The 14,103-nt window shown below is 40.8% G+C and overlaps 2 protein-coding genes across 2 annotated transcripts; both read left to right on the plus strand.

Annotated features, from left to right (window-relative positions):
• The first annotated feature begins 335 nt into the window (after nucleotides 1-335).
• Nucleotides 336-8,734, plus strand: LOC105049470 (uncharacterized). The gene is given in 8 exon segments (XM_010929126.4): nucleotides 336-690; nucleotides 772-818; nucleotides 821-903; nucleotides 2,217-2,320; nucleotides 6,522-6,666; nucleotides 6,757-6,897; nucleotides 7,020-7,640; nucleotides 7,643-8,734. Coding segments are annotated over 8 exon segments (1,947 nt in total). The 5' UTR covers nucleotides 336-649; the 3' UTR covers nucleotides 8,408-8,734.
• Nucleotides 8,735-8,954: 220 nt separating this feature from the next.
• Nucleotides 8,955-10,818, plus strand: LOC105049502 (uncharacterized). The gene has a single exon (XM_010929157.3). The coding sequence runs from the start codon at nucleotides 9,291-9,293 to the stop codon at nucleotides 10,005-10,007; it is 717 nt and encodes a 238-aa protein (XP_010927459.1). The 5' UTR covers nucleotides 8,955-9,290; the 3' UTR covers nucleotides 10,008-10,818.
• The last annotated feature ends 3,285 nt before the right edge of the window (nucleotides 10,819-14,103 follow it).

Here is a 14,103-nt window from a genome sequence, read left to right on the forward strand (position 1 = left end):
TTTTATAATATGTTTTCCGACGGGCACTTTGGATTGAATTTATATCGGAGGGATCATTGATTGGTGTCTGCGATCTTTGGGGAGCTTATTCGTTTGCATATATCTTCGGGACGGGAAGGCTGAGTAAAGTAGTTAATAAATAAGGAAAAAAAAGTAATAAATAAAGTACTAAAGCAACGCTTTTTGGTTTTAACTTTTTTTTTTTGGTTACATTGTTAACGAAATTAATATAGTAATAATATCGGAGCGTTCCCGCTTTGCTTTTTCCTCTGTGTCGTCTCCTCGCGAGCTACAGCTCTTCCAACACCCTCCCTCCCCACACCATCGCCGCCACATTTTTTTTTTTTCTTTTCCGTTTTCCCCTTGTCCTCCATCTCTCGCTGTCTCTCTCCAGGTTTTTGTTCTTGTTCTCTCTTTCTTTCTTTTTTATTTTTTATTTTTTTTCGTTTCTCGCTGACCGGCTGGCTCGTAGTTTTTATGGTACCCACACCCCCACCACCGCCCTGGTTCATTTCTTCTCTCCTTCCTCCTCCATTCGTTCGTTCCATAAAAGCATGCAAATGTAAGAAGAAGAAGAAGAAGGAGAATAGTGAGAGAAAAACAAAGAGGAGGAAAATAGTGAGAGTGTGAGAGAGAGGAAAACAAGAAAATGTTCGACAACCTGCGCGGCCGGAAATTTTCCAACAAATGGTAGTCTTTCTTCTTCTTGTTCTGAAATTTTTATTTGTTATCTGGTTCTTCTTGGTCTAAGATTGCGAATGGGGCTGGCAGCAAGCACGCGATAAAGTGCATAAATTCGCGGATAGCGATGATCAGGAACAAAAGAGGGCGATGGTGAGGTTCCTCAAGAAGGACGTGGCCGACCTCCTCACCAATGGCCGCGACGACAACGCCTATGGCCGAGTGGGTTTTCCTTTCTGTTTCCTTTTTTCTTTTTGGTGGAATCTTTCTTGGCTCTCGCTAGTCCCTTTGCGTAATGGAGAAATTAATAATGGATATGGATCTCCTCTGATCAAGAATTTAAGAAGCCTCTGATGGAGCTATAATAATGATTAGAAGGGGGATATTTAGCTTGTGGCCGATCTCTGGCTTTCAATTTAATATGGAGACACTTAGCTTAGAACATGACGCAACTTGTCTTTTTTGAGGAGATTTCGTGCCCTCTCCTTATCTTTTTTGAGGAGAATTTATAGCTCTTTTCCTTTTTGATCTACCCTCTCTGTGATTTCTTGCAATGAAGAAAAAGCAAAGTTTTTCTGATATATCATTTAAACGGCTTTGGTTTTCTTGCCCATTGAATGTCTTGGCCTCTGAGCACAGAATATAAATATAATTTGGGTGATTTTTTGCGTTCACATATCATGGGGAAAAAGTTTCTTTGAATTTTAGAGCGTATGCTAAGTTTGAATTTCGAATTTGGTTTCATTCGGAGCTGGAGCCACCGAACCAGCCGAGAACCCGAAGGAAGCAGAACTAGGACTCGCTCCTGATCCCACGTGACCTGGTAATTGGCTGCTGGAAAAGAACTTGAATGCGATGTGTGATGTAATCTGACATTGCGGTCCGTTGATGCTTGTGGGGTTGCTTGCAGGTTGATTTAATAGTACTAGTACTACCATTATATGGGCAATTTAAGCCAGATTTATTTATCTGTTCCACCAAAGTTTTGCTTAATATTCTGTAAGATTAGATTACAGTAGGCAGCTTATCTTGTGTCGTAATGGTGGCTACGTTGCTCGAGCTGATGGAAATGATTGCAGACTAAGGAAATCAGAAGTATACTTTTTGACTTTTAGGGATATGTGGTTAAATTTCCACTAAGGTAGCTCTTCCAACACATCAATTGGACTTGTATATCTTGTGGTGTTTTTTTTTTTTGCCCAAACTTGTTTTTGCTGCCAAAAAGATGGAGGGTTGACATCAAGTTCAAAGCGAAGTTTCAAATATATGTAAATTGGGATATTCTTCTATTTTGTTAAGGTTGAAATAAATACACAAGGTTGACTTTTTAATTCATGCTGCATCGTGGATTGCTTTTGGCATTGCTACTCTTTGCATTACCAGTGTTGACAGTATGACAAGAGTTAGGCTGCTGCTATGGATATTGAATTATCAATAAAGTTCTCTTCCTCTATTTCTGCTCATAGCCATTGGTTTTCACATATTTTATGATTATTTTTTTTTTAACAAATTATGGTTCTTCTTTTCTGTAACAGATGGATGCTCTCATTGTGGAAATAAATCACACATATTGCTATGATCTGATCGAGCAATGCTGTGAAAGTATCTTGAAGCAGCTTCCAACCTTACAAAAGCAGAGGTATCCACAGTTTCACTACCTTTAGTTCAGGCATGAATAAATGATCATTGATTTCCAGGGTTGAGTGTTGACCACTAGATCAAATGATTTTTGTCTTTCAACTTTCTGATACTTCTTATGTTATATCTTTGTATCATCTGTTATACTTAGTAGTTTAATAGGATCTATGACAACAATCTGCCGCTCTAACTGTCTCACTCTATTAGTTGATTATAGCAATCTTAAACTCGGACATTCCTACATATGTGCCATGGTATTACCATTAATATATGCTAATAAGCTTTCCAGCAAGCCTATCCTCTTGCAATAAGTAAAATTATTCTTACTATTGTCAAATTACACACTTAAGACTAGTTTGTATTCAGTTTAGGATTAACATACAAGTGTATCAGTGCTGAAAATGATCTTAAGTTTGGAGAATCAGAAGAACCAAAAGTAGGAAGATGTTGTTTTTCCTTGCAAGATAGTAGATTTAAGGGATGATAAGGTAGAAGAAACATTGTGGGATTGGGATGAGACTACCCTAAAGGGCTAGAATGGTGGCACTAGATGAAACAAAAGAAAGAAGGAAACCCTGATGGATGAAGGGCATTGTTATTTTGTTATGGCATTAGGATAAATATGTAGGGTCAAAGTATCAAGAAAATTGCTCCTTGCAGGTGACGAGACTAAGTTGAGTGATTGAATCATTGGATGGCTTCAATCAAATTTGTGGAAATTCTTTCAGCTATCTAAATGATTGAACATAGTTTTGATAAAACCAAGCCTTCTTTTGAGCTAGCTTGAAGAAGAGTCAAGTCAGGCAGTCTTGGGAAAAACCATAGATGAAGAGTCAATGATAGAGATTATTTATTTATTTATTTTTTCTTCCCGTATTTTTGGAGATTCTGACTGGCTTTGACAGTATATGTGCATCTACTTATTATAATGAGGTCGAGTTTTAATGTAGGCTTTGGTTGGCTTTTAATTTAGAAAAATGCTAGAAGATTTAGTTGTGCTGCACTACAATTGGAAAAAATAGATAATGAATAGACATATTTTCATAGCTGGTGGTACTAATTATGATTATCATTTCGAGACAGAAATGTAACATGAAGGGATTTCAAGAAAGAATGATTATGATTTAATACCATAAAAGAAACATGACTACAAATGTCATCTTGACAAGAATGCACGCCTATCTCTATTAATTTTAACTCAACTGCCTTTCTTTTGTGTATAACATTAAACCCTAATCCTTTTGCAGCAATATAGCACCAACGTTACCACACTGCCACCATATTGTATGGTCTGTCAGTCACCCTCCTGGGATGGAGTGGTTATATTCTGGTGGTGGCGTTGAAGGGTTTGCAGGCAGTCAATGTCAGGGCTGCAAACTAGCTGTAACATTGTCATGCAGGGTTTCTCAATAAAGGTGATGCAGGGTTTCTCAATAAGGGTGATTAAGCTGTGGCAACAGGCTATGGGAAGGTGCACTGAGGTAAGGCAGTGGCCATAGTAAAGGGGTTACATGGATAAGTTACTTCAAGTCAAGGGTGATCGTAGTGATAGCAGAATGCTGGCAGAATTGGGGTAGTCGAAGGGAGGGTGGGGTGGCACCAGTTAGTGGTGATTCAGGCCATGGTAGCTGCAGCAAGGGAGTGAGGTGAGCTGTATGTCTAGACAGCAAAGCAGTGAGTGAAGGATGGTAAAGGTCATCAAGCAGTAGGATGGTTTGGAAGAATTTTGTCCCAAACACAATGAGTCAAGTTATAGAATATATTTTTAGGGTCCAGTTATTTGTTTAATCAATCTATTGTTCTGAGATTATATGATTGCAAAAAATTATTCGATCACAAGATTTTCTACAATCATGATTTTCAAATGTTCCTAGAGATTTTATGTTAAGACTGCTTTTGAAAATGACAGTAAGTAATAGCCCTATTGTCTGATGGCTCTGCATATCCTTTGTAAACTATTTTGAAAGGAGATGTCTAAATGAAGTGTTTTCAAAACATCCTTGCTAAACTACAGTGAATTGGTGAATATGTGCACAAACATGAGCGACAGTACATAATTGTAAGTATGATATAGGGTAGCTTTTGTTCAAAATAGGGTTCTACAGTACGTTGATAATCTAAGAACCCTGATAATTGTTAATCATCTATTTGACTTTTAAGTTTAAATTTAAGAAAAATCCCGTACTAATTTGGAGTATTAGGACAGATTTTTATGAACTTGTGCTGGATAGCTTTTGTATTGTTTATGAATACTGACTTATTGTTACTTGTTGGTTGTAATGGAAGCAAATGGCAGTTTTAACATATATTTCTCTGTGAGTTCACCAAACATTGACCTTTCATGTACAAGATTACTAGATCAGTTTTCTCATTGAAGCCCCTGACAGTGATGTGCCCCCTTTTCAGCTTATTTCTTCAAATAGACACTCGATAGCTTTGTGTGACCTAGCAACTTGAGATAGCATCTTAAGAACTTTCAGTATTTTTATGGTGCTCTGGAAGAAGATTTGCTAACTGACACCATTTGAAAGCAAAGTTATTGATGGATTGTCCTTACTGTCTTAATGCTATTAAGGCTAGTTGTTGTTTTTTTTTTTTTTTTGGGTACAAAAGGCTAGTTTTGGTTCTGGTCGATGGAGAACAATCAAGAAAAGCAAATGATTGCCCATATTACAACTTGTTGAACTGTTTTGTATGGTTTGATCTTACATAGTTCTGCATCTTTAATGTTTCTATGGTTAAAATTAACTTTGTTGTCGATAGAAAAGATATCAAGATTAACCCTTCAGATGCGGTAGTCAATTTATTGGATTCTGATAAAATTAAAATTCGAAGAAAAGTCGATGATGTCAGAAAATTTATACCAGTGCAAATACTGCTATTATTATTCATGTGAACACAAAATCTTGCTACAAGTATTTTCATTTAGCATCAGAAATGCTGCTCTGCTTTTTGTCCCATTCGAGGTTCATCCTCTGTTGAATAATGCATCTTCAAATCTTTTCTATCAACCCACCATGACTTTAAGTGCCCGTCTCTTCAGATTTTCATGGCATGGTCTTGGCCCTTTTATGTTCAAGAGCTACTTCTGTCTTTTGTTGTATCATATGTAAACAAGGCAAGTGTTTATTATTAAAGTGACTACAGACATTTTATGTTGCATCAGTTTTTTGAGGGTGACAAAGTGCAAATAGGGAAGGAAGTTATGGAGATCTGACATGTGCATGACATATGTATATGTATTTTCCTTCTCCAAGAACGTAAATAGTATATCAATAGGGTTTTAGTTTTACAGTGAAAAAAGAAAAGGCTTTATATTTAATGCTGTTATTTAGTTGATAGGGACATGGATAGTCCTGGCTCATTCCAAGGAATTAGATAATTAGATTCTAAGGCTTTAAACAGTTGGATACCATTTTTTCAAACATGTGTTTAAATTATGCATTAAATAATGGATATCTGCAACACCTTTAACAGTTGGACTCATGATGTGCTAGCTTAAGAATGATAGATAATTTTGTACTCATAAGTCACGAGGATTTATTTTTAAGAAATTATGTTCTTAAAAGTTTTTTGTCATTTTTTAATTGGAACTTTCCTCACAGAGATCTGGATTTATAAGGTTTCAATAATTCATGTATCATCAGAAGTTTTTCCCAACAGTTCAAACAATTTTTTTTCCTTATAGAAAACACAGATTTAGGGTGGACTCATTCATTCAGGATGCTAATTAGGTACATGGATCTCTATAATCTGATGCCTCATGGTACTTCATAGTGGCTTTGACTCTCAAGTTGGGGCAAACAATGGAGGTTGGAGATGATTGATATTCTGCCGCGTACCTGTTCTGAAGCTCATGAATTCCCTTTTTTTAACATTGGAGTATCGGCCAAGATTCAAAATTGAAATGCATCAGTTTTCCATATTATTCAATCTTGCATATGTAATATTTTCTTTTTACAGATTATGTACCATGCATATCTCACTACCAAAGCACTTATGTTAGCAAACTGCTTGATTCTGAAATTTAAGTTAAAATAATTCTAATATGACATGATGCATATACCTAGATCTTTATATGTTTTAGAGGTGCATATCTGGATTTCTTTCTCTCTTTCTTATTCCATTTTCTCTGTTCCATTTTGTTCTTGGTTATGATAATGTCATCGTGACAAAATATAATTCTGTGCTTCCTTTAACAGAGAATGCCCTCAGGAAGCTGTGGAACCCATCTCAACTCTAATTTTTGCAGCAGCCAGATTTTCAGATTTGCCAGAGTTATGTGATCTCAGGGGTTTATTTACAGAACGGTATGGAAGTCACATGGAGTCCTCTGTCAAGGCTGAGGTACTAAACCATATGTGCCCCATTTCCAGTACATTCAGCTCTTTTCTTGTTCTTTTTCTGTGTCTGATGAGCATGATCTGTTGTTATCAGTTTGTTGAGAAAATTCAGAAGAGATCATTCGCCCAAGAAAAGAAGCTACAGCTGTTAAAAGATATTGCTCAAGAGTTCTCTGTATCATGGGATTCCAGTGCTTTTGAACATAAAATGTCTAATCCGTCTGCACCTAAATCTGTAAGCTCCGTATATGTGTAAATGTTTTGTTTTATATCTACTTCAGATTTGGTTGATGCAGAACTCATCCTACTAGAATGCTGGATATATTCATTAATTCACTATTTCCCTGACTCTTCTAGGACCAACATAAGAATGGTATGCATCACCATAGTGCAAGTGATAAGCCTTCAATCAGGCTGCCTAATGAAGCTGAGGAGATTTCATCCAAGGGAAAACACAAACATGGTCCTGTGAGTGCGCGGAAACAACAAGTGCAGGAGACCAAAGACAGTCATGTAGATACAACTATCAAAGATGCCTTCTTGCATGACCGCATAGAGAAGACTAGAAAAGTAATCGCTGATGAACCAGAGCATGTGAAGCCAGACTTCTGTAGTACTGAAGTTCCTTCATACATTAAAACGAGCAGCAGTCAGAATGGCACCTATAATCATGATCAGCTTAAAGATGGTCCTGCTCATAAATGGACAGGAAATGCTCAAGAGGCACTTGATACCATTGGTCCTGAGGAGCAGGCAGTTGATGCTAAGAAATCTTCGAATGGTAAAGCTGTCAATATGGCTCCTCCATACACCAAATCTTATGAAGAAGAGAACAACAATGGCTTAATATATGACAGATTGGGAAAGGCGGAAGAAGGGTTAGAATATACTAGTTTAGAGAGGCGGCCTGTGGGACCAGTGAATGATGACAGACTGATTAATTTTCACCCGCCTTATGTCAAATCAAGAGTCAATGACCCCCATCTCACCCTGATCAAACCATTCAGGATTCTACCATTGCTGGCAATGTTAGGTATGATGGCAGTGAAGATCTGAAGGGTGGAATGTTTGGTGATGAGAAGTGGAAGCGGAAGCCCATGCCTGTTTCTGTTAGGAGGAGGTTCACCAAGCCAGCAGGCATCAACACTTCCGACGGTATCATCAACAAAGATATCATGAGTCAAACCCAAAGTGGTCTAGGAAATAACGCAGGCAGGAGAGGCACCTCTGCCCATCTTGAAGCTACAGATGAAGTTGACAATGAGAAGTTCATGGATAGGCACCCAGGACCACCCGTGCATGTTGAGGTGGATCGTGCTATCGATGATGGCAAGCTCTTGCTGCGAACCCCTAGTGGCCAAAGAAGACTAGGAAGCAAAAGAAGTGCTACAGCATATGATGGAACTGGCAATGAAGATGAAATGATCATGGATAGGCTCCTGATAGATTACAGCAAGAAAGGTTTGGCAAGCGGTGCCAGCAAGGTACGAATGAGGAGTGAGACTCCTCCCACGAATCATGCCGAGCACGAGATTAGTGATAAAATTCATCCTAGCCGGACAGAGTCGGTGCATGCTCTTGATAGAAGTACTTCGCTTCTTCCAGAACTGGAAAGCGCAGCAGCAGGTGTCCAAAGGCATTCTTGTGCTGCCTCAATGCAGCCCGACAATGGTGGGCGTGCGCATCCGAGGCTGCCGGACTATGATGAGTTGGCTGCACGGTTCAATGCCTTGAGGAGATCCTGAGAGCGGCTAAATATTTGATCTGCCGATATTTTGAACCCCCCACCCCCCCCATCTTAGATAGCACAGTTCCTCCATTGTAACGGATAGCATCTTTACTCTGCAGGTCCTTCCTGCCCTCCTGTGTTGTTTCACTCAAAGCAGGTTCACAAACAAGGGTTAGATGTTCGACCACACTAGCTTGCACCACAAAAAGAAAAGAAAATGTTAGATTACACTAACGGATTGCTATTCTTTTTTCGTTTATCTTCCTAGATGAATCAGAGGATCATCTTTGTGCATATGCTACCAAGTACGTGTGACGTTGATGGATTTTATAAAATTATCAGTGTTTGATGTGTCCATGACTTGCTCTGAATTCATGACCTTGTTCTTTCCAAATTTCTGCGACTTCCTTTTGTCTTGTCTTGTTATTTAGATGCACTCTTTCCCTTATGGTTTCATAAAGGAACACTATTTCCGGTGAGATCAGTAGTGGTCCATTAGTTAAACAAAAGCTCCTTCGGTTGTCTCCATTGTCTCTTTATCTATCCCCGAACCCAGCGAGCAGAGAGAGAGAGAGAGAGAGAGAGAGAGAGAGAGCGAGCATGCGGTGCGACATCTCACCTAAAACTAGTAATTAAAGTTCCCTCTCCCCTATATCCTTTTTCAGTTTCTCAGCGCACGAGGGAGAGAGAAGAGGGTTGGACCAGGACCGGTGGGCGCGCGACGACGCCCAGATGCGCAGCGAAACGGAATCCAAAGATTCGCGTCCACCTCGCATTCACCGTCAACGGAAGACGACGACTTCCCGCCAAAATCCAAGGCGCACCGTCCCTTTAAATAAATCTACTAGGCTTCCGTTGCTGCCATTATTTGTATTTACGCTTTCTGAGAAAGGGAGGCAATGGGGGCAGCACTGACCATTGCTCTAAGCCTCGCTCTATTATTCACTCTTCTCTCTGTCCTCCTCGCCGACCTCCTGTGCTCCTTCCTCTGTTGTCGGAAGCACCGGTTCGAGACGGCAGCGCCCCACACAAGCGATGCAGCAGCGGTGGCAGAAGAGGACGCTCCAACTCCGCCCCTCAGCTTCCCCTTCTACGCCCACGGCGTCCTCCAAGCTCCAACAACCTTCCTCCTCACCATCCCCAAGCTAGAGGCAGCCACAGCAGCGGCGGCGGCGGCTTCAGCTTTACCACCAAAACAAGTAGAATGCAACTCCCGGATGCCACTAACTGTGGAGAACGAATCCCCATCGGTGCCGGCTTCGCCTTGCATCCACCGCATTTCCTCTGCCTCCGTCAACTCTGCTGCTGCCGATCATTTTGTTTGCATCTCCAATCCCATCTACGATGGGATTGGTGGAGGGGATGACATGGGCACCCCATTTGAGACGCCAGACGCTTCGCCTTCGCATTTGGGACTTGAAGAGGAGACTGAGAGCGACTACTCTCCGCAGTTAACGGTCATGAAGAAGCTCCCTTCCGTCGCCCCCCAAGCTTTTTCAGCAGTGGCTTTGATGGACGGGCGGCCGTCCCTTGCCACCTCGGTGAGTGCCACCGAGACTAATAGGGTCTCTTCCTCTTCATCGTCCTGCTCTCTGTGCTGTTCTCCTTCTTGGTGATTCATCATACCATCCATCACCTCTATCAGTAGCGAAATGTGCTTCAGATGTATCGAGCTAAGTGCCCTTTAGTTCCTTGTTGATGATGCTCTTCCGTCAATAAAATACTGAGGTCTTCTGGGCGCTCTTTACTGTCTTTGTTTGTGGGGCGTTTGGCGGGGGAGAGGCATGTAGGTTGTGCAAGGATTGGGATAAAGTGCATGTGAGAGCTCAAAAAGCGTAAATATTTGCGCTGCAGTGAAACCATTTCAGCAAGTAATTCAGGAACGTCTAGATTTTATTCACAGATTTAAGCCCCTGGTACAAACTCCAGACGGGAAGGGAAAAAAAATTGGGGCTAATTGTGTCAAATAAGTTTGCCAGAGTACAGTGCAGCTGCATTGCACGTGGTGGTTTCATTCAAAGGTTGGACGACGTATGGAGTCAAATGATCGATCCAGTCGTTATCTCAAGCTTGTATGTGGGGCTTTTGGTTGCAGAAAAGGAGAGACGTGTAATTATAAAAGTCCCGTCTACGGATGCATGCTTTTATAGGCCCTTGTAGCGTATGAATGTGATAGGTGATGCTGAATCATCTGAAGAAAACGATTGGAGTGTTTGGTACTCTGAGCAACCCACTGCTTTTCTCCTCTTCTCCGACTCTTTCTTCCTTTCTTTGGCTTTTGGCAGCGGTTTCAAGTCTGCAGCCCAGCTGCCTGCTTAAAAATATTGTCGTCTTTGCTGATGGGATGCAGCCTTGCTTTGAACCTGACCTTGGCTCGTTGGGTAAAGACGGCATCTACCGAGAGCGCTTTGGAAAGTGGTTGGGCCCCTGCTCTTTTGCATCTAGAAGTTTTTTTTTTTTTAATGTCTCTGATGAAATTAATTGATAGATAGGCTCTCCCCTTTTGTATTAATATATGGATAGTTGGATTTTTGATACTTTCCATGACATTATCTGAAGGAGAGATGTCACGCCTCGAATCCAACACCCGGATCGGATACGTGATGGCCGCACACTCCTTAGAGCAAGCCCTAAAGAATATGCAAGGCCAAATTAAATCATTACAATCTTATCAACCATAATATTTAATTTCAACAATAATTCATAAAACTTGCATAATTACAATTAACATTCCTTCAATCCTCTGATCAAGTATCAACGGTACTCTATCTATGCATCCGCTCACTCACAAATCCATACCATAGCCAACCATGGACATCTTGTAACTCTGAGAAGAAAAGAAAGATGAAGGGGTATGAGCTTTACAGCCCAGTAAGAATTCCCATATCACACTGATATAGTAATATAGTCTGAAAATAAGGATAAGCAATAAAATATAAAATCTCATGTTCAATGTCCAGAATAATGCAAACATTCATAAATTTTCTGTCTTGTCAAAATAGATGCATCATCATATGTTAACAGGTAAAATACTTTTGTTCAACAATTATTTCATGTCTTATCTTTCATTTCTCCTTTCATAATCACATGATTTTTAACAGTTTCTTTCTGGCTCTGGACTATCCAAGTCTATACCTCAGTCATCATCCGGATCGAATCCACTTTAAAAAGTCTTTCAAGACTGTCCCAGGATGAGCTCCTGGCCGGCTGTCCCACGTACCAAAGCCCGTGAGAGGCTGTCCCAGGCATAAGCTCCTGGCGGGCTGTCCCAGGCATGAGCTCCTGGCCGGTTGATCCACCTGTAAGCCAGTGGGGGCTGTCCCAGGCATAAGCTCCTGGCGGGCTGTCCCAGGCATAAGCTCCTGGCCGGCTGTTCCACATGACAAGGCTAGTCCATACCATATATCTCTTTCTTTTCATTTAATCATTATGTGTTGATTTCATCAATCAATTCTGTCTTGCATTATGATCAATTCAGATATGTCATATCCATATAATCATGCCATCAATCTCTGATACATATATATTGACATAACATACTCATGCTCAAAATCAAATAACAGTATCTCAGATATAATAAATTCATCGATCTCAAATCCGATAATGCAAAACCAACGATGCAAGACCAATAGTAAAATAGCATATATAATAGTGATCATGTACAGGGATTCTTACCTTTACCGGTGACTGATCCAAACACAGAAGTCAATGTTCTTCTTTGATTTATGAATTTCTCTAACAAGATATTCCACTCGATATCATATGCAGACAATCATCTCTTCATAACCCTGATCAATATAAAAATCACATATATGGAGAAAATTACCGATAATCGATCTGATAACACAAATCTAGGATCTCTCTTAGGATTAACCAAAATTAGGATTTACCTAAGTATCTGGATCCTCCACTGATCCATAAGACTTCTAGAGAGAGAAAATCCCTGAAGAGAGAGAAAATTCTAGAGAGAGAAAGTAGAGAGAGAAAGTGGAGAGAGAAAGTGGAGAGAGAAACTTTCGTATCCTTTCGATGAGGCATTCATGATCGAGATCATCAGAGGTCCTATCAGGGTAACTCAATATGAATCAAGTGTTACAAATTTCGAATAGGATCGAACTGGGATCAGATCTACTGCACGAATTTCGGAGCAATCTCAGATCATCTTATTTTCATCTTCAAGTTTATTCTAGGATTCATGATGCAATCAGAGAGAAAGAAAAGATCCTAGAGAGACAAAATCCGTAAAGAGAGAGAAAAGTCTAGAGAGAGAATCTAGAGAGAGAAAATGTAGAGAGAGAAGAGAGAAAAAAGAGAGAAAGGAGAGAGAGGAAAATTCTCTCCTTCTTCTTCTTTTTATTTTATTTTATTTTATTTTTATTTTTATTTTTCTCTTTCTCTTTTTCCTTTTTCTTTTCTTTTTCCTTTTTCTTTTTCCTTTCTTCTTCTTCTTCTCTTCTTCTTCTTCTTTCTTCTTCTTTTCTTTTCCCGCGGCCTCCCTTGGCTGAAACAGGGGAGGACCGTGAGGTCCCCCCCTCGGTGGCTCGGGCTCCGGTGGCTTGGCCGGAGATCCGACAACGGCCGACGATGGGGTTCGGTCGGCGGCGAAGAGGAGGACGGCGGCAAAAACAAAGAAAAAAAATCAGAAAACAGAGGATCCGTCCCCTTTCTTCGTGATTTCCGGCCATTGGCCGATCGCCGGCGGTCGAAATTTTCAGGGAAGGAAGAGAGGGAGATGGGGGTTCGGTCTCGGAAATGGGACGCCGCAACCGGCGGCGCCGGTGGCCGGAAAAGAGAGGGAAGAGTTCGGCCGAAACAGAGCAAAAACAGGGTCATTTTATTCATGAATTTTCCGGCGATCCTGACGGCCGGCGAGGGTGCACGAAGCCGTGGAAAAGATGGGAAGGAAGAGAGGAAAGAGGAGAAGGGCTTACCTCCGACTCCGGTGAGGTCTCCGATGAGTATTTGAGATGAACACGATGAGGACATCCGCGGCTTCAACGGAACAATTCGAGAAAATAAAAGAAAAATCCGGTGCTCGTCATGACCAACTTTAGAGGGAAGGAGAGGGGTTTTATAGGGTGTAGGGAGGTCGAATCCACCTCGGATTCAACCTCTCCATCAGTGATTTGGGTGCTGGAGTCTTCTTCATTTTTTTTTTTTTTTTTTTTTTTTGTAAGACTTTGGGTTTTTTGGCCGGGTGTTACAAGAGACGCAACTCAAAGTATGCGTGCTGGAACTTCTTCATAAATCCGCCACAGTAGTGCTACAGCTTTCTTATCTTTTTTTTCTTTTTGCCTCTGAGATGGATGATGGTTGAACAATTTTTTCATACAGCCTATAAAGAGACCTAACAAGCAGTCCTTAAAAGAAACTGCATCCACCGATAGAAACCAAAAAGAAACAATTAAGGGGCATAGCTAAGAGTGCAGCGACCATATGATGACGCTTCCCCATAACATAACAGTAGCTTTAGAGGGCAGGATAAGCAAACAAAGAAGCCTGATACCGAGCTACTTTTGTTAACCAAAATCATCATCATTAATTGCCCGATGCATGATCAAGAACCAATAGCCTCTCGGCCTTATATATTCCAGTCAATGTGGTCCTCCACATGTCAACATTAAGTTCCATCCAAAGAACTCACCACTACCTCGAGAGGACGCAAGCAAGAAAATCGCCGCGACAAGAAGCAGCTGAACCTCTCTCCGTAAC

Source organism: Elaeis guineensis, chromosome 8 (genome assembly GCF_000442705.2).
Source record: "Elaeis guineensis isolate ETL-2024a chromosome 8, EG11, whole genome shotgun sequence".
Taxonomy (NCBI): domain Eukaryota; kingdom Viridiplantae; phylum Streptophyta; class Magnoliopsida; order Arecales; family Arecaceae; genus Elaeis; species Elaeis guineensis.